The sequence below is a fragment of the Pyxicephalus adspersus genome, chromosome 1, assembly GCF_032062135.1.
Source record: "Pyxicephalus adspersus chromosome 1, UCB_Pads_2.0, whole genome shotgun sequence".
NCBI lineage: Eukaryota > Metazoa > Chordata > Amphibia > Anura > Pyxicephalidae > Pyxicephalus > Pyxicephalus adspersus.
This window is the reverse complement of record NC_092858.1, coordinates 147,843,973-147,865,693: the sequence shown is the minus strand read 5'-3', so window position 1 is coordinate 147,865,693 and position 21,721 is coordinate 147,843,973. Positions and strand designations below refer to the sequence as shown.

Here is a 21,721-nt window from a genome sequence, read left to right as displayed (position 1 = left end):
CAAAAAGTGTTAAATTGTTTTTGAAATATGTCCAATATTTAATAAATGTAATAAACTTTAAACCACAAAAATCTGCTAAAAAAAAAGTGAAACGTGGTTTAACTGTACAGTAACATGTAGTGTATATATGTGTGTGTGTATATATATATATATATATATATATATATATATATATATATAATTTCTTTGTTTTGGACTTAAAGTTACAATATAGCTACTTGCACATATTAGGACCGTTTGAAAAATTCTTTTTCAGGTATAATTTGTTAAATTCACTAGTAGAATGCAAGATAAAAGATTTCTTGGTAATTTTCACATTGAGGTATTGGTTTCCTTCTTCTGAATCTAAATTAGTGTCGGAACAAGTTGTACATACACTTTTCAGCTATCTATATGGTGTTTATCCTCCCTGGTGGTCTAAATATGTCAGTTATATTATGCCAAAAGCTGTACATTGTTTTGCATGGAATTTTTACAATATAGGCCTATATTTCTTAGGCATAACTCACCGAAATAATGTCCAATGTTTAATACACTTAATAACAAACTTTAAAAAATATCATCTGTTAAAACAAGGGTGCATAAAAATACTGAAACCTGTCATTTAACTGTACAGTTGCATGTATAATATATACAGTTAGGTCCATAAATATTTGTACAGAGACATTTTTCTCATTTTGGTTCTCTACATTACCACAATTAATTTTCAATGAAACAACTCCGATGCAGTTGAACTGCAGACTTTTAGCTTTAACTCAGTGGGCTGAACAAAAAGCTTGCATAAAAAAAAGTCAGGAAATAAGCCTTTTTTTTTTTTTTTTTTTTTTACACACTTCTTTCAATGAAACAACTCCGATGCAGTTGAACTGCAGACTTTTAGCTTTAACTCAGTGGGCTGAACAAAAAGCTTGCAATAAAAAAAGTCAGGAAATAAGCCTTTTTTTTTTTTTTTTTTATACAATCACTTCATTTCAGGGGCTCAAAAGGAATTGGACAATTGACCCAAAGGCTATTTCATGGGCTAGATTGGGCAATTCCTTTATGTCATTATCAATTCGGTAGATATGGAGTTGATTTGAGGGGAGGGGGCAGGGGGTGCTTGTATGTGGAAGATTTTGCTGTAAACAAGACAACATGAGGTCAAAGCAGCTCTCCGTGCAGGTGAAACAAGCCATTCTTAAGCTGCAAAAACAGAAAAAAACCCATCGAAGAAATTGCTACAATATTAGGAGGGGCAAAATCTACAGTTACAGCACTGGTTAACTCAGCAACGCCAAAAGACCTGGACGTCCACGGAAGACAACAGTGGTGGATGATCGCAGAATTATTTCCATGGTGAAGAGAAACCCCTTCACAACAGCCAACCAAGTGAACAACACTCTCCAGGAAGAAGGCGTATCGATATCCAACTCTACCATAAAGAGAAGACTGCATGAAAGTAAATACAGAGGGTGCGCTGCAAGGTGCAAGCCACTCCATAAGCCTCAAGAATAGAAAGGCTAGATTCGACTTTGCTAAAAACATGTAAAAAAGCCAGCAAAGTTCTGGAAAAACATTCTTTGGACAGATGAAACCAAGATCAACCTTTACCAGAATGATGGCAAGAAAAAAGTATGGAGCCTATAGGCGTGGAACAGCTCATGATCCAAAGCATACCGCATCATCTGTAAAACATGGCGGAGGCAGTGTGATGGCTTGGGCGTGCATGGCTGCCAGTGGCACTGGGACACTAGTGTTTATCCATGATGTGACACAGGACAGAAGCAGCCGAATGAATTCTGAGGTGTTCAGAGACATACTGTCTGCTCAAATCCAGCTAAATGCAGTCATATTGATTGGGAGGCGTTTCATAATACAGATGGACAATGACCCAAAACATACAGCCAAAGCAACGCAAGAATTTATTAAAGCAAAGAAGTGAAATATTCTTGAATGGGCAAGTCAGTCACCTGATCTGAACCCAATTGAGCATGCATTTCACTTGTTGAAGACTAAATTTCGGACGGAAAGGCTCACAAACAAACAGCAACTGAAAGCCGCTGCAGTAAAGGCCTGGCAGAGCATTAAAAAGGAGGAAACCCAGCATCTGGTGATGTCCATGAGTTCTAGACTACAGGCTGTCATTGCCAGCAAAGGGTTTTCAACCAAGTATTAGAAATGAACATTTTTTCAGCTTTTTATTTTGTCCAATTACTTTTTAGCCCCTGAAATGAAGCGATTGTGTTAAAAAAGGCTTCAGTTCCTCACACTTCTATGCAATCTTTTTTTTGTTCAACCCACTGAATTAAAGCTGAATATCTGCAGTTCAACTGCATCTAAGTTGTTTCATTTAAAAAAAAAATTGTGGTATTAACAGAACCAAAATTAGAAACAAGGTGTCTCTGTCCAAAATTTATGGTCCTAACTGTATATATAATATAATGATTACTTTGAATTAGATTCAATAGTTATTTTGTATTGAATCCAATACAAAATATGAATTTCCCACATGCACCGATGTCACCCGGAACTCCCGGGAACGTCAGTGCACTCCCCGGGGAAAGTTCGGAGGAGGAGGGCGCTGCCTGAGGATTGGATCCAACAGGCAGCACCCAGATTGGACCAAGTAAGTGTGTTTTTTTTTTTTTTTTTTTTTTTGTCATAAAAATATGGGTGTATATTTTTTTTTAAACTCCCTGAAGCTGTGGGCAGGTAGTCAAACAGTGTGCTGGGTAACATAGTGTTCCCAATTTTTTCCAAAACCCCTCTAAATATCAACTTTCTACCACCTTCTATATTATGTTCCAACTTTAAAATGCCCACACCCTTAGTATGTCCCATTTTTACATTGTCTTTGTATTAAACGCCTATATTGCAACCCAATTTTTCGGTAACCACTTGGCTGTTTTTAGATGGTTACTGGAACGTTTGATCATAGGTGTTGCGCCCATCTAAAAGTGGCTGGAGGCAACACTGAATTAGGGTTGTGCTTTTTAACATATAACCAGTCAATAGGGTGGTAACTACAAAGCTTTGCATTTTTGAGTCAAGGAGTGTCATGTTCTACCATTTTCCTAAGGTACCCAGAATTTTTTCCTGGTTCCAGAAGAGGAGCTCAGGAGTAGCAACTACAGGTAGTTTCCCAAGTTACATACAAGAACAAGGGACTGTAGTTTTGTTCTTAAGTTGAGTTTGTATGTAAGTCGGAACATGTACATTATTTAAATAAATGCAATTAGGACAAATGTTTGTCTAAACATATTAGGCAGCGTGGTGTCAGTTACTGGAAAAATCCTCACTGTCAGTTAATCACAAAGCAAACAAAACTTTATGGAGCTTCTTTTAGACATTCATTACCTTCTGGAGCAAGCTGTGCTCTGATCGTATCTAGGAGTTGTCTGTATGTCCGATGTCCTTAACTCGGGGACTACCTGTAATTGTTCCATGGGTCATTTCAGTAATGTGAACATGTTATTTCATGTATACATTATGCTACAAGGAAATATGGACACTCCCTTGCTATCCTGTGTATATGTTTCTATTTATAGAATGTTACCAGTTCCTACCCCAAATTCATGTGATTATCTTTTGTGTCATTATGAAATTATCTTTTGTGTTTATTTTAATGGTGTACATCTTTCTAGCAAGCGTAAAGAAAACCTCTTCATAAAAGATTTTTGATAAGGAGCATTTGTATTCTGATAACACAATCTTTCTTCCGCCTATGATGGGAATATGTTACCTTTTGCCACATATTACTTTGCAGTTAGACATGAAGAGGAAATCATTGTCAGAAGGAATGTCCTTCCTTAGTATTTTTTTTTTTTTTTTTAACTTCCCTATTCCAGTATTCTGACCTCTTCATTTGTTTTTCTTTTTACAGAAATGGAATCTATTTTGAACTTGCAAAAACAAGGTAAGAACTGTTGTTAAATCTTCACTTTAAAAAAATTTTCCTAGGATAGCTTTGTTTCTAATTTCATGTATGTGTGTATACAGTAGAACTGTGGAATGGCCGATTTCCGGTTAATTTCATTTTTTTTCTCACCCAATCAGCTTGGAGTTGAATTGGGAGACTTATCCCTATTCACCTCTAGTGTCATCAGAGTTTCCCTTTTTTCAGCCAATCATGAAGCTATGCTCTGCTCCCCTGACGGCTCCGCTCTCCTGATTGCTCCTGCAGCCCTAGCAGAGCTGTGGTATGTAATCTTGGATGCAGAACACATGCCACAGCTCTGTTAGGGCTGCAGGAGCAATCAAGAAAGCGGAACTATTGGGTGCCGGATAACCGGGGTTCTACTGTGTAAATATATGTACAATGCACAAGCTGCTGGTTACTGCTCAAAAAAGGAACCCTTTTTTTTTCTTTTTTTTTGAGCAGTAACTAGCAGCTTGTGCATTAGATGTTAATAATGACAGCTTCAGAGGAAAATGTAATTTACAACACCATTGATATTTGTAAAATGGAATAAGCCCCTGGTCTGCTTTCCCATGGTTCTATTGTTTTGCACTGCTCAACACTGCTTAATCAGCAAGTCATTGGTTTATATATGGAAGTTTATTCTTGACAGGCATTACTAATTTCTTACAAAAGAAAGCTGAATGTATTTTCTGTTTCTTTTACAGATCCCAGTAGGATAATCACTTATAACGAAGCCATGGACCACCCTGATCTCTGAGACTACTGCCTTGGAATTGCTGGCTTTTCATCAGTCATTTCATCAGTGCATGAGAGACAGTATCTGGCTATCATGCCCCTTTCTTTATTGTTGTGCTTAATCGCAAGGGAGAGAAAACAAACAGAAAAGGAACCTACGTAGAATCAGGACATTGGATATATAATTATATAAAAAAAATATATAAATATATATATACATACAAATATATATATATATATTTTGTTTAGATAACTATGTATACGAAATTCTATATATATATTAAAAACAAATATATAGTTATTTAAACAAATTTAAAAAGTAGCAATGTTATTCGAAAATCTTTTATCCAGTCAGGAAGGAAAACCTTTTCCCGGGGGAAAAAATAATTTAATACCTGGTACATGTTTTTTTTTCCTTTCTTTAAACCATATTTTATTTTAATTTCATTTTGTTTTTTTTTATCATCTTCAAAGATATCTAAGTGAATAAAGTTGACAAGTATCTTGAAAGACATTCTCTTGCAATTGGAAATACTTGTGCGGAGTCTCTTGAAGAAGGAAAAAAAAAATTGCTTATCTTCTTAATTTGCCAACAACCAGAAAGAGCACATCGTGTTTGAGGAATATTCCAGCCACAGTCTTATACTTCACTTTTGTGTTACTTGCTTCTACATACAACACTTATCCCTGCTCAAAAATATTGAGAAAAAGGAAAAAAAAAAAAGACACATTTTTAGGTTTGAAAATACCAGTTTATATAATTTTTTTAATTACTGCTTTTCTGTTTTCTTCTGAGACTTCAAAAGTAACGACTATAAAAGGAAAAAAAAAAGCTGTCTTGAAAACAATTTTTCACTATTTTTTGGAACTGGAGACGCACTTTTTGAATTCTGGAAAAAAAAAATTTGGACACGCAGGTTTCTTAAGTTTGATCATGGGAACTTGTCCCATCTATTGAGGACTAGTAAACAGAAATGCTTTAAACGTGAAGAACAAAAGAAAAAAAATAGATTTAAAAAAAATAGCGAACGCAAAATAAAGTAATCTATTTAGGCTTTTAATATATTTAAAAGATATATAAAGATTAAAATTTGTTCCCTGTTCGATGTCATTGTATAAAAGGGGAGCAAGTTGGGTGAGGCAGCTCTGCACTCTGACTGCTTTATCCCACTGTGTGTTGATAATATCTATGTTTGATTTAGTTTTCTGCTTTTTTGTTTCCCTGGGTTTAATGGATATCCACCAATGGCATTTAAACATCAACTTTGCAACATTTGTGGCTTCAACAGGGATTTTCATTTATATTCTCTTCAAATATCTGTTTTTTTTTTTTTTTCTAAAAAAAGTTGGCAGTAACCCCCCCCCCCCACCCCCCCCTGTCACATAAGGAACAATTCTGAAAGCAGGACTTAAGCAATAAAGGTATTGATCCTTTCTTTTAGAGTGGCCTGCAGTGCATTGGTTACTTAAAAGGTGTAACAACATTGGTGCAGGTTTTTGGAGCTTTTTTTTCTTTTCCCTATTTCATTTGCCTCTTAAGTCAGTTTCACATTAGAACTGTTGTGTTTTTTGTCCTCCCTTGCTGTTTGCTTTGTTACTTTGATTAGCCTTGCAGAGCACCCTGGGATTGCACAGAGCTGGGCTTCTATGCAACCAATAGTTGAGTGCCTCTGCAAATAAAACAATGTTTTTTGGAGTTGAATGGTGCTATATACATAGAATATTTCTCATGTTGAGGGCCCCTCCAATTTTCGAAGGGGTTTTTCTCTTGGTTGCAAGAAGTCCCCTAATACTATTTGTGATAATGCTGTGTACCAGTTTATTGTTGGGTTGATCTAAAGATGAGCTCTGCCTCTTTTGCACTTTTTTTTTTTTTTTTAAACAAGACGGTGGAATAGTAACAGCAGTTAATTATATTCTTATATAGACTGCAAGTATCCATTTTGCCCAATTGGAAGTGATTTCAAATTATTCCAGTAGCCATGTTGTCTGCAGCAGTCTGTACTTAATACGAAGCAGACATTTTTGTTTTAGAATAATGAAATAAATACATATTCTTGACAAATAGTAAATAAACTTACTGATCTTTATAGCTCCAGGCACTGTGTAGCAATTCATCCTTAAAATTTTACAACTGAGGGTCTGTAATTACGGCTGATCTCTGCTTCTTTGCTTTGCCAGTCCTTAATGTGAACAAAAAGACGGTGCTGTTAGCTGAGCTTTGGAGTCTTATTTGTGTGTTGAGGATGAAATGTTCCATGGGACCTGTGACTACAGAAGTCAGTGAGGGCCTATTTTAAAGTTCATTTTTATGGTGTGTTATAAGTATATAAATGTACTTTGTCCAAGGACAGGGTCACTTTTTCATGATTCAATCAATCGCGATTGTCAATACTAATCCCTGCCTTTTTTGTTTGTTCTTACTTGTTCCTGCTATCAGGGTTTCATTTAGTCTAGAGGGGTGTGTTCAGATTTAGTCTGTAGCAATGTTATGAAAGTTTAGCAACCTTCACTTACAAGGAAGTTACTAAGTAACATAAAAGCTTGCTATTAATGCAGACTTCCTGTTATTTGCTTGGTTGTCCTGCTTTCATTCATTTACTTGTTAATGCAGAATTGGCATTGCAGATGAGGGCTTTTTTGACCTTCCTTTTTTTTCATATTTGATCCAGAGACTTGGGAGATATTGGAGCCACAGAGTCTGTATAACAGCAGGCAATAAACATTTGTTCAAGTATGATCCGGCATCAACTGCTGATGCACTGAGATGCCATTTTAGAGATGATATAGCAGTGTCAATCCTGGTGCAGCAGTTTCTCATCCTATGACTTGTTACAGTGTTTGGGTATAAACGACTAAGGAAGTGTTTCCTCCAGTCTGAAGAAAACTGAATTTTTATTTTCAGCCTGGGCAAAAATCATTAGGAGTACCAAATTCACTTCCCCTTACTCCCTTGGGTAGTACAGACATCTCCATCTAGTCCTTTTCCATGTTCTGGATCTTCAGCCAGCCTGTGCATGCACATAGACGTTTATTCATTCCAACACCAAGGTATGGTGAGAATGGGCACTGATCAATGTGTGTGTAGTACATTCTAAAAGATTTTGAATAGGCAGGTGTTTGTTTTTTTGCAGAAGTTTTTTTATTAATATTTGAGTTAGGGTCTGCTTTGTAAAATACCTGCAACTGAAAAAATAGGGGGGAAGGGCTATATTTGGCTAATACTGGATGGTTTATAAGACATTGCAATCCTTCCAGCAAGATTCTCGAAACAATGAATGCTGTCTTCTGGCAAGTTTTGGAATCCTCGTTGTTCCCAGAATCTTTATTAACGAATCGTGTAATTTATTTTTTTTTGTCCCCCTCCTTTAGTATTTGCTTTACTTTCTCATGTCTCAATTTGTATATTGTTAGGGGTATGAGCAGACCTTTGCTTTTTAGTGTAAAGTCTGCATAAGAGGTAGAGCTTTTTTGTTGATAATGGTGCTCTTTGTGACACGTCAGAAAATTATTCATGAAGATTTGTAAAGTTATTAAAAGGCCTAATTTAACAGCAATGGGGTAAAGGAATCAAATGGTTATATAATACAATTTACTACTGGCCTGCCTTGTTCTATACAATTTGTCAACAATCTGATATAAGATGGCATTACACTAAAAAGAGAAAAAAGTTTACTGCCACAGCTGCACGTTTGTCACTAAGAAACATTTCATTGTAGATGTTCTTTAATTCCCCTCCAACATGTTGTTTTAGAAGCCTAGTTTAATGCATATCACCAAATTCTAGTTTTTCAATTATTTATTTTAGCACAGGAAACATACACAGAACCTTAGTGTTTTATGACAGTACTGTACCTGTGCCTTGTGTCCTCCGCTTTATTTTAGTATTTTAACTAATGGTTTAGTAGAAACCTTCAATTTATGCAACAAGTCTAAAGTTGGGTGGGTGACATCCAAAGAATCTGTTCAGCAATTAAAATATTTTAGGTTGCCTATATATTTAATATTTTTTTTTCTTAGTCCTATGAAGTGGGACAAAATCTTAGTGCTCAGAAACACAGTGCCTGTAAATGGCAACAAATGTTTATCAATGTTTCTTTTTTTGGCAATATACTAATGCTAGTTTTAGCTCTGCCATACGAAACAATTACATTTTATTTTGTCTTGTCTGTATATTTATGGTCTCATACATCATATTGAAATTTTTGAATCCAACATATGTCAGCCACTAAACCTATAATACATGTATAACAAACACGTCTAAATAAAATAATTCCAGGTAAAATGGGTGGATGATGGGTGCATAGGGGCTGAGAAGCAAATGTTACCTCTTCTGCCAGTCCAGTAAGGTGCTCCTCGAAAAGGTCCCATACATCATATTTCAGCACCCATCACCTGATCCTTTTTTAATACTGTGAAGAAGTTTTTGGATGCTGTGTGCGTAAAATGTTGTCATTGGTTCCTGCAGGGTCAAGAGGTGAAAATGGCAGACATTTCTAATAAACTGATCTCTACAATAGGGTCCGCATCCTAATAATTTATTTTAGCATTTTACTTAAAATAAATTTTGGTAACTAAAGAATAGTGTTGTTTGACCTGAGGGCAATTTACTCAGCGTGGTCACGTGTGCCAGTGCACATTACTTGTGCTGTTGCAAAGCAGTTCTAAAAATTTAAAAAAAACAAGAAAACGCACCATTCCTGCAGACATGCAATGCTTTTCCAAACATGTTATGTGCACTTTTTTTGGTGTCTTAGTCCGTTCAAATAAATTGGCTGCCTTGCAACTCATGGCATAATGTGCCTCCACGAACCGCATCGGTGTGAATATGCCCTTGGTACCATCTACCCTGCAATTTTGCCTAATGTTTGCTGTGGTAGAGACATGCAGCGTCTGGCAGTCATATCTCATCGTCTGAGCCCAGACTTTACTATTTTCTCCATTGAACTACAGCCAAAAAGCTTAATAGATTGTGGAAATACCTATATGTGAATGTTTGTAGTTCTGTTCAGGCAGTTAAAAGATACACACCTACATCATACCTGACTTGTATTTGGATAAAGTAGTGTCATGCTTATTTTATTACCCTAAGCCACGGACACGTCAGGTTATGGTCACACTAGATAAATGGTTATTATTTTCTCGGGCGAAAATCTGACAGCAGACTCCATGTCTTTTATCAATCAACTGTGGTGAATTGGTGAACAACCAATCGGGAATGGCTTCTGTGAATTCCTATGCTGCCTGTTCATTCTCTCCTCTTCCCTCTTCTTAGAACAGGATGGCACTGTGTGTACAGAGATGGATCGATTCAATCTTTTGTGATAGTTTCCAGTGGCAGATGAATGATCGATCTCCGTACACACAGTGCCATCCTGTTCTATGGAGGGGGAAGAGAATATCAAACTGACAAAATATTCTAGCTAAACAACTTGAAATTTTAAGAAGTGGAGAATAGCATTGCAGCCATTTTTCTCATGACAGGTTCTCATAAATCCGTTATTTCTTAATAATTTAATCTTGATTTGGGTTTGTGCATATACATTTTAGGGTTAACCGCTTACTGTGGGTAACTAAACATTGCCTGTCTGAGTGAAGCCCATGCAGGCTAAATCCCTATTCTTCTCTCTACATTTCTTTTCACTGTCACCATGGGATGCAATGATATATACCCAAGCTGTATTCCTTCTGTAACCATGCTGATTGGCAACTCCAGTGCAGACACAATACTTTTAGACTCTTTAACCTCCATCTGCCCTGCCGTCAAGCTTTCAAACCTTGATATTCGGGATGTCTATTAAGGTGGCAGTGGTTGTCTACAGTACAAAAAAATCCCTGTTCTGTTTTATGGGGAGTGCAGATGGCTGTATACATATAGCACAGTTCTGCACTGGACATTGGTGACAGAACTAACATCTGCGCCTGAATCTTCCTTCATAGGATGTGTATAACGGGCATCAATTGTACGTCTTATATTGCACTTTTGGTCCAACTGCTGCTGAGTTCTGGAGTAACTTGCAAAAATAAATCTGTTTTTTAAATCTTCACAACAATGAAAGTAAATGAAAATTCTTCACTTGCCTGTATGACTGTATTCTTGGTTTAGTGGTTCATTTAAAGGCCCCTAATGCAAACTTGTTCAACTGGCAATCAAATAAAACATAAGTCCTTATTTTTGGTTCTTTTACATGTGTAGATTTTTGTTTTTTTAATCAGGGAAATGAAATTTAGTGGAGGATAGTTTAGCAGTTCAATTCTTTTGTCACTGTACTATGTTTTATTTGATAAGAGGTTAGTGTTCCCTGTTTTGTTGTTACTGGGCCTTTAATGCAGGAAATGTTTTATTGTCTGTGCAATTTAAAAATTCTGATGTACAGTGGGGTCACTCCGCTGCAAAGCAGGATGGAGACCTCTGTAGTTTTTTTTGGTTGAAATAAGGCATGTACGTCACTGTTTCTACATACTGTTCAGTATTATGTTCCAAATCAATAACTTGTTAATAAAACATTTCTCTGCAGCAGGTTCAATATTGTTTTCCATATTGTGGCTACAAATTTGACGAGTTTTATCTTTTATGATTTTCTGTATTCCATAGCATGTCTTCCACAGAGGATTTGGCTTTGAGTACACATTTATGACAATTTTTTATTGAGAACCCACAAACTACACATTTAAAAGTCCAACATATCAGAATGCACCACTTATCTCCAGTCCTTTTGTTGGTTGGCAAAAATGTTTATAATAAAATCCTCTAAAAAATGAATTGGATCTAGCAAAAGAATATACCTGGTATAAGTTGGTGTGCAATAAATGTAACATACAGCAAGTGTACCTACCTGTACTGCTGTACTTTATGAAGGTTTGCCAAGTCTGGATGCAGCGTGCAGTAGGTTTTATTAATGTGTTTAAAATTCCCGCTGTCTTTGAATTTAGAAAATTAAAATATTCACATGTTAACTTTAATGCTTAAACTGATTGTGGACACCCGCTCTGTTCCTAGTTTTAAAGCAGATTTCCAGCCAGAAAAAAAGAAAAATTTCAATAAAACAGTTATGTATTCAATAAAACAAATTGAATCTACCTAAATGTGTATATACCTGTATTTTACATTGTATCAGTCTCTTCTTACCTCCTGAACAGAAGAACTCAGAAGACATGGATAGGGGGCGGGCAGCTGAGGAAACCAATGAGCTGTATGTGGATTATCTATAAGTCAGCTGCTGCTTATTTATATTGTCTAGTCAAAGATGTGGGGGCAAGAAGAGGCTATGACTGTATTACTTAATGATTCCATAATAAAAATTGTCTGGTTCCCAGCGAATCTTTCAGGGCTGTGTGTGGGCAAATTTTCTCTTTTTTAAAATAGCAGAACAATGAAAAGTTTTTTATGGCTTTCTCAATCAATATATAACTCGGCTCCAAAAGTTGAGAGATCCTATAAAAGCACATTGTTATATAATATGTGTGTTCTCTCTTTCAGATATTGGACCACATTGTTGCCATGCTACAGCGATGCATATTTTATTTCTGTAAAATTGAGGATTTAAAGATGTACTCCTATCTAATTTTCTATATTTTTTTTTGTCCTGTTGACCCTTGCACATCAAGCTTTATTGCCTTATATAACTTGTTTTAGAAGACAAAATATAAGCAAATTATACTTCCCCTGTAAGCAGTGATGCCTGCTCCCTCGTCCATCCTTGCTTTAGTCATTTGCTCTGCCTGGTGATGTAGAGTTTTATTGAGAGCAAAGTTAGGCTTATTAAACTGCTGGCCTACTCATGCATACTCCTTAGCCTTTTCCTCACCATTATGTAGTAGAATCCTGCACTGCCACCAACACACCAGCTCCATTCTGCATTGTGATCTTATTCAAGCAGTAGCTGTAGGAGTGGAACAAGTGTGTTGTAAAATAGGATAAAAAGACAGTCATTTGCGAAACAAGTGCATTTGCTGGTCACAGCATAGGCATTTACAATTCAAGAACAATTCCTGTATTCCTCATGGAAATGGTAAATACATATTAAATATCGTACATAATCCATGGGCCACCCTACTTTATTGAACACTAACAATGAACCAATGACCTATTTTCTAATACAATAGTATGTCATGTGAATATAATTGTATAAATGATTGTGATTATTTAGCTGTATCTAACATCTGACATATTTGTTAAACAGTTGCTATAGTTATTCAAGGCTGGGCCTTAAACCTAGCGCAGCTCTTATCTCAAGGGTTATCATTATTGTCTTGCAAACAGTGAACATAGTGTGAGAATAAATTTGATGTTAGATAAACTTCCCATGCTTGCCAACTAAGGTAGCTCTCTGACTTGTCAAAAAAAGTAAGTTGCATCAACAGATGGTCACTTTGTTAATGAAAGCTTTATTTTCCTTCAGTTACAGAACTGGGTTACATAACCTGGCAGTATTTGCAGCAAATTTTACAGCTCTGCAAAGTGTTGTCCTTTTTGAGCAAGATGCAAACTCTGTTAGTTGAGACAAGCCTAGCATGCTCTCCCTGCAGTACTGCTTTACTGGAGCCCAGGGTTACTGCTCTAGAAGGTAATTTGAAAGCAAGAGGTACCTTGAAAGCATTTAAGGTGGCAGACTGATGGGGGTGCAGCATGGAGGTTGGGATAATTAGCCTTATGATTCCTGGGGTCCTGCGCAGGCATAGTCCATCCAAGGTCTTTTCCCTGAGGTGGGTTTTACATATCTTGAAAAGGTGAAGAAAGGATCAAACAGCAGCAACTCCACCATAAGGCAGGGTTGTGATCTCATAGATGTGTGCAAAGGCTTTTTTTTTTTTTTTTTGTCCAGGAGACATAGTCCAGCAAAAATCACCATTATCAGACAAAGCTGGCATTTCTTTTGTCTAAAATAAACTACTGGAACCTGTGAATGCCTGCAAATTTTTGTTTTTACTGCCAGGTTCTGCTATACCAAAAAACCATGTTATTATGGTGTTCCTGCCTGCCCACCTGGTTACTGGTATTTGTTAAAAAATGTTTCTTAAGCCGGTAAAGGCTGGACATTCAGAGGGGATACACCATTATTATTTGTGTTTCAGACCAGTAAAGTTTTCTCTAACACTTGGAGTCAATGATAGAAGGAGCCCATTTTACTGGTGGTTGCTTTCAGAAGGACCACCTTACAATGGTGTTTACTGGTAGAAGGCACCTGTGTTTCCTTATAGACAACAGGGCGTTATGTAAAATCTAATATTTTCCAAAATTGTTCTGGTTCTTCCTTGTTTTCATAAAGTTGTCTCAGTTTACCTCATCCCTAGTCCAACATATCAGAATGCACCACTTTTCTCCTTTGTTGGTTGTCAATTTTTATAATAAAATCCTCATTAAAATGAATAGGACATGTGTACCTACCTTTACTGCTGTACTTTATGAAGGTTTGCCCAGTCTTATTTTGCAAAAAATGTTCTGATTCTTCATTGTAGTTTCATAAAGTTATAAGTCTCAGTATAACTCATCCCTAGTCATGGAAAAACTCAGTTTCAAGAAGTGCTGTGCCCATTTGGCAGACTTGGCATCCTCAGGCTGCTGGGAAAAACTGTCACAATGTAATTCTCTAGCGACAAATAAAACAATTTTTTACTTCACCTTCTCTCCTACACCCTGATATTTTCTTTTTTTTATTAGGTGATATCGGTAGTTTGTCTCACACCTCCAGGTTTTGGAGCTGTCCGACAGACCATCTGTGTTTACAAGGGTCATAAAGATGTTGGTAATTTCTTTCTCATGGCTGTACACATCAGTAAACAAATCATAACCCACAGCTTCACCTTTTCTGAGAGATGTATCTTATGACATTAAATGGCTGTTTTTCTGCAAGTGATGTTTCCAGGTAATTGTGACTACTTGGTGTTTGAAGAAAGGACAAATATTGTCATCTCCTGCCAATGTAGCCTGGCAATAGCATACAGAAATTCTCAGGTTTCTTTGAAAATCACAATAAGGATGCTTTTGAATTATTTTTCTGCAGTGGTGAAAGGATGTGAATACAATCCTAGTGCTGTCACAAATGAAATTAGCTTCATGACTTGAGGTCATTCTGGAAATGCTGTACTGGAAAGGAATTTTCCTAAAGCAGGTACAATGGTTTTCATGAGATTCTTTATTATTAATGTCCTTTAGTAAAACTAATCTCATCTCAAAGGTCAACCTTCCCTTGTGCAGATACATTTTTGGCAGGTCCACAAATTTCCACAAAATTCCACTTTCATTTCTCTGTTCTGCTGTCAGTGATGACAATAGGTAACAACTGAGCTGGCTTATTGTCTGTCTGGAAATGTATACACATCTTGTAATGCTGAAATGTGGAAACAACTTCTGCCAGGTCTGTATAGATTGTGTGAAGGATACATGGGGGGATCAGGAAGTTATTTCTGCCTTGTTTGCAGAGAGAAGCTTCATGAAGGTCCTTCACTGTACAGGAACATTTCCATTTACATTATTCCACAGCTGCCTGACAAACAAATTACAATGTGTATTTATAGATATAATTCAAATATAATGTGAAAAAATCACAATACATTCACTTCACTTCTTAATTTTATATGCTGGCCATCAGATACTACACCCCCGCCTGAACTTTAGTGTTGATCTCAGCATAGTTTAGAATAAACCCCATCCTATGTGGAGTTATGAGTTGTTAGAGGTCATACATAATGTTCAGAGTATTTGAAACTTCTTTAAAAAGTGATATGTAATTTTTCCCTAGAAAGACAGTTATATCCAATAAGCAGATTACCTCCACTCATACAAATAAGCATTGAATCACAAGACTTTATGACCCCTGAAAAGCAGAAGGTTTAAAGAAGGTGCATTCCAATGTCTCCACACCTTATATTGCATATGCTGTTTCAGCAAATTCTCTATGTGGCTGCTGTGGGGTCGTAACATCTACATAAAGGTGGTGCTGCACTGAAATGAGGAAGCGGTAACTGCATTGCAACCTTAGTATCAGTCTGAACATAGCCTAAAGGTATTTTGTTTAATCTTCAAGATGGCCTTTATTTGTTTTCATTAAGGGGCTTCTGTGAGTGGCAGACTTAGTGGTAGTCTAAAGGTGGCTGCTACCCATGGAGTTTCTTTGTGGAAAAAAAAAAAAGTACAGCATTATTACTACACAGTATTTATATAGCGCCATCATATTACGCAGCGCTGTACAAAGTCCATAGTCGTGTCACTAACTGTCCCTCAAAGGAGCTCACAATCTAATGTCCCTACCATAGTCATATGTGATCAATGTAGTCTAAGGTCAATTGTTAGGGAGAAGCTAATGAACCTAACTGCATGTTTTTGGAATGTGGGAGGAAACCAAAGTACCCAGAGGAAACCCACACAAACATGGGGAGAACCTGCAAACTCCATGCAGATAGTGTCCTGGCTGGGGATCGAACCTGGGACCTAGCGCTGCAAAGGCTGGAGTGCTAACCCCTGAGCCACCGTGCTGCCCATTATGATTTAGCCTGGACAATCTCTATGTAATCTCTATGTAATCTCTATACATAACTAACTTTTGGCTCATAGTTCCATGACATTACAGAAGTCATGTTGATGGTATGCTGTTAGCATGTTGTTCACAAGTTCAGCATGGTTTTCAGCTCGCTGGTTGCCCAGAAAGTTTTGTGCAACTAGCACAAAATTAATCCTAAGCAGCAAGTTCAAGTAGGTTGAGTTTGTCTCTGAATGAGGCATCAACTATCAAATTGCGGATTTGGGGACCAACAAAAATGTCTGCTTTCAGTTTAGCATCTGTTATAACTTTTCCAAACTTGTCCTTCAGATACTGAAAACTGGAACCATCACGATCTATTGCAACAACAAAGTTTTTCATTAATCCAAGTTTAATATGAAGTGGGAGATGGGAAACTTTCTGTGGATCAGTGAGTGATTTATGTTTCATGTTGTACTGGCCAAAAGTGTGTTCAGGGGTGGGTGGCCATTCTTTCACTTAGCAATTATTGCTGTCATCACGACTGTTCCACAGGCACAGAAAGCACATATGTTTTGTATATCCCAATTGCAGGCCAAGAAGGTGTGCCACCACCTTCAGGTCATCACAATATTCCACTTGTATTCTGAATAGTTAATCAATTTCAAAATGACCTCCATGGATTCTTATGTCTCTTTCATTCCCTCGGCATGAGCAAGAGGAACCTTTATACAGCAATACAGCTTTAAAACTTGCTTTGCCTGAGTCTATGAACAATCTCCACTGCTCTGGTATGTATTCGCAACCTACCTCCATCAGACCACTCACGTCGGTACAGAAGAAAATGTCGTTTTCCAGCTTGTAATAACCTGCAAACTTTGTGTGACGAAGACAAAAGTGTGAAGTTGTTGTTCCTTTTTGTAGCAAATTCTACACCTTTAATCTGGTGGTTAACAGTTCAGATTTTTCTTTTGACAAAGACAAATCCCTTACTAGATCATCTAAATCTGATTGGCTTTAAAAACGTGCCTTACCCTCTTCAAATTGGAGTTCATAACATTCATTAACATCAAGATCATCGTCCTGTTCTTCATCCAACATGTCACTGTCAGTAACAACAGATGTAGGAGGGACTGGCACCGAATTCTCTGCATCCTGTGGCACTGGCTTCAGAGCACATTCACAATCAGGATAGACAATGATTTGATTTAGTCTTAGAAAACCCAGCAATTTTCCTCATACAGAAGTAGCAGTCCTAGTGATGGTCTTTTGGCTCACGCTAAACCATAGGCACAGCAAAAGGCATTTTATTACTTTTCCCATTCAACCATTGTGTTAGGCCAGCGTAACACACCAGACAGCAGATATGAGGTGCCCAGCTTTTATCCTGATCTCCTATTTCACATCCAAAGTAAAACTTTTAAGCAAATCTCACCCTCTTGGTTAGGTTCTTACATTGATCACGTGGGATATATTTATCACAAATGTAGCAAAAATTGTCTGGTGTATTAACACTGCTGTGCCTACTTATCTTTAGGTCAAAACAGACTCACTATGTCCTATCTGTACTATCCAATAAGATGGTTTCGCACTAGAGACAAGCCCTTGGTCCATCTCGGCTTATATACCTATTTCTGACGCCAGCTCACTGATTTGCCCAGCCACTGCTGGAACATGCATGCCACCAGGGGGCGTGATTCAGCTGAGGTGGCAGCAGGCATAGTGATAGCTGCAACTGTTATATAGTGCCCATATAAAAATACATTACCCAAATACCGACCATTTGAACAGCTATAGCACGCCTATATCCTAAAATATGTACGTGATAGGCAAATTCTGTGTTCAGATTTGGAATCAGCACACTCAATATCATGTAAATCACATGTGTTATTCCCATTAGCAAAATTGTTGTTGTGCACTGTTATAAGAAGTTCACCGGCAGCAATGAGGCAATGATTGCCTACAGTAATATATGCTGCAGTTGCAAATAATCTAAATTATTGAGCTCCAGTGCTAGCAAAAAATGATGAATATGAATCCAACACAGATCTGCATTTTACATTACAGGCCCAACCTGGCGTGATTGTTGCTGCAGTAAATTCTAAATATGCTGCAAGTACACTGATCTCCCCAGTAAGATATCATCAGCTTCTCAAGTTATTAGAATGAGAACATTATATGGAGTTTGTAGAACCAAACTAAAGGAGCAATATTCTAGATGAATTTGACTTTAATGTGAATCTGACCAGCAATACTACTCATTTATTCTAAATTTATACAAAATGCACACTGCTGATTGTAAGGATGTATTAATGACATACCACATGTAGTCACACAAGGTCACTGTGAAACAATTCATAACACAAACTTCATTTCATAGACTTGTCAGTCAAAAGTCTTCCCAATAGATTTTAGTGGAGGCCCTAAGGGATTCACACATGGGCTGGGACTGCAGAAGGTTAGTAAAGCTGGCAATATACGCAGGTGAAGAGTGTAGAGGGTATGAAAGAGGGCAATTTGTGCAGGAGAGGAGTATGGGAGTGCAGAGGGTTGTCCAATAATGACAGTAATATGGAGAGGAGTGCAGAGGGTTGTCCAATAATGACAGTAATATGGAGAGGAGTGCAGAGGGTATGACAGAGGGAAGTCTGTTCAGGAGAGGAGTGCGGAGGGTATGATAAAGGGTTGTCTGTTCATGAGAGGAGCATGGAAGTGGGTACTCTGTGCAGGAGAGGAGTGCAGAGGGTATCACAGAGGGCAATATGCACAGCAGAGGAGTATAGAGTAGTTCAGTAGTAGACAGTCTGTGCAGTAAAGGATAGCAGAGGGTATAAAAGTGGGTAGAATGTGGGTGGAAAAGGAGGTGACTACCCTACTCTACATTTTGGGCTGCTGCAGTCTGTCAGTATGTGGAGAGGGCATGACAGCAGTATGCTCAGGGGAGGAGCGTGGAGGGTATTAGGATGAGCGGGAGAGAGGTGTGGAGGGTATGCCAGTAGGTAGTATGTGTAGAACAAAATGTAGAAGAGAAGGGCCCCGCTTGGGTGGGCCCACTGGCCAGAGCTGCGGACCATGTCTCCCGTACAGATCACAGGCTCAGGGCGGTGGGCGGGACCTCCTGTCAGACAGACCGGGGGTTGGGGACCCCTATTCTAGGAGATCAGGAGAGCAGTATGAAGGGTATGATAGTGGAGCGTATGTACAGGAGAAGGGTGGAGAGGGCATTAGCTGTTATGGAATTGATGTGTTGCTTAAATTGGTGCAGTATTGCTAACACTACTATTGCAATATTTTATTGCATTTTTTACACCTGTAGCAAGAAGTTGCTGTGTGAATACAGCAGATGTTACAGCCAGAGTGGCCAAAAACACACACATTCACATGGTGTATATAAACGGAGACAAACAAAGTAGCATTGTTACTTTTGTATTTACATTGTTCAATTTAGCTGTAGGATAAATGTATGAGCTTCAATTTACATGTGATTTCACTTAAAGTAAAAGTTTTCTGGTGTTCCACTCTTGAAGCTAATTTTAACATCCATTCTGATGGCAAGTTGTAAATGGCAGTCTTCGATCAGGTGGCTAGTTAGTAAATATGATACAATTTAGCAGTTAGTTGATAATTTTGACTTCAATCTGGTGGCATGTTGACTCATCAGGTCTGATTTACTAAAGCTCTCCAAGACTGGGGAGCATACTCTTTAATCAGTGAAGTTGGGTAATCCAGCAAACCAGGAATGGATCTGGTCCAGGATTCAAAAACATTTGCTAGCAAATGACAAAGTACGTTAATGAAATCCATTCCAGGTTTGCTGGATCACCCAGCTTCACTGATGAAAGTGTATTCTCTCCAGCCTTGGAGAGCTTTAATAAATCAGGGCCATCATGTTGACATGGTGGTTTGTTGAGATATTCAACTTTCAAACTGTGGACTAGATGACAACTAGATTTTTTTTATAGCTGACTAATTGAACTTTCCATCGAGGGGCTAGTTGATGTGTTAGTACCCTACAATCTGATGGTTGGTTAACAAATTGAACTTAAAATTTGCAATTTAGGAGGCTAATTTGCACTACTAACCTGTAATCTGATGTCTGCTTCATATATCCACAATTCAGCCTGATTGATAGTTCACACTTCAAATCTTCAACTCTACTCTAAAGCTGCGTACACACTTCCAATTTTTATCGTTGGAAATGAACGACGAACGACTGATTGGCCAAAAATCGTTCGTAAAAAAAGTAACCAATGACGCCGACGAACGAGGATAGTCGTTGGAAATGAACGACCGGACCGGCGGATCAGATTGGACGACGATCGTTGACCATCTATCCCCTTCTGATCACTCTGTGCCAATTCATCCCCTTCTGATCACCCTGTGCCAATTCATCCCCTTCTGATCACCCTGTGCCAATTTTTCCCCTTCTGATCACTCTGTGCCAATGTATCCCCTTCTGATCACTCTGTGCCAATGTATCCCCTTCTGATCACTCTGTGCCAATGTATCCCCTTCTGATCACTCTGTGCCAATTCATCCACTTCTGATCACCCTGTGCCACTTACCGTACTGTGCGTAGGGTCAGCGTGCTTCCGAGATCGCAGGGGCACGTGTGCTTGCCGGCTTCTCCTCACTCGGAGGAGGAGGATCGCGGGGGCACGTGTGCCGGCTTCTCCTCGCTCGGAGGAGGAGGATCGCGGGGGCACGTGTGCCGGCTTCTCCTCGCTCGGAGGAGGAGGATCGCGGGGGCACGTGTGCCGGCTTCTCCTCGCCCGGAGGAGGAGGAGACACGCGCTGCAGCCAGGAGGAGAGGAGAGAAGAAGCATGCAGCATCGCGGGATTGCAGGATCGGGTGAGTATGATATTTTAATTATTTTTAAAAACTGTGTTCGCTGTATAAGACGCACCCACTTTTCCCCCCCAGTTTTGGGGAAGAAAAAGTGCGTCTTATACGCCGAAAAATACGGTAACTAACTTATTAAGCTTAAGCATGGGGATGAAGACCATTCAATTTTAGACCAAAATACAGAGCTGCACTGACCATCCAGTATTTGTCTTTTTGGTAGGCAAAGTAACTTTGGTCGTGTAGGGACCCTGAAAATCTGGCTTTATGAAACTAGGTGACTGATTTTACAATTAAATTACTGAAAAGATTTTTGAGAGTAACGTTGACTATTTGGATCACAATGGCTTCTTCTGTGGCTCCAAGGCTGTTGCTCAAGCAGATCCTTTTTTATTATACACATTTAACTTCAAGAAATTTTCCCCTGTGCAAAGCTCAAACACAACAATACTTGTATAGCACACTAGTATTGAGCTCCAAGTACTCTTCAAAGGTTATGTCAGCACCTAGACAATGCTGTTTTAGAATTACCCAAGCTCACTGATGGAGCATAATTTTATAACTTTCATTATTTCGGTTCCTAATTCCACAGTTATGATAAAGAAATCCCAGACTGATACAATATAAAACCCCAGCAGGTGCTGCAACTCTTATAATACACATTTCCCAAGTACAAAATGACTTTGTCTCCAAAGAGGTTTCACATAAAACAGTAATTAATGAAAAGAGATCTGCAATGTTGATTTTTTTCTGAATTACATTTATTTTCATTTTCGCAGTTGG

The 21,721-nt window shown here is 38.2% G+C and overlaps 1 protein-coding gene across 1 annotated transcript in view; it reads left to right on the top strand.

The window, feature by feature from the left end:
• Nucleotides 1–11,964, top strand: part of NUFIP2 (nuclear FMR1 interacting protein 2) — a 37,370-nt gene extending 25,406 nt beyond the window's left edge. Inside the window, exons 3-4 of the mRNA XM_072430636.1 lie at nucleotides 3,863–3,895; nucleotides 4,606–11,964. Of these exons, the coding sequence (XP_072286737.1) occupies nucleotides 3,863–3,895; nucleotides 4,606–4,658 (86 nt within the window). The 3' untranslated portion in view covers nucleotides 4,659–11,964. The remainder of the gene's footprint in view (nucleotides 1–3,862; nucleotides 3,896–4,605) is intronic.
• Nucleotides 11,965–21,721: the final 9,757 nt, after the last annotated feature.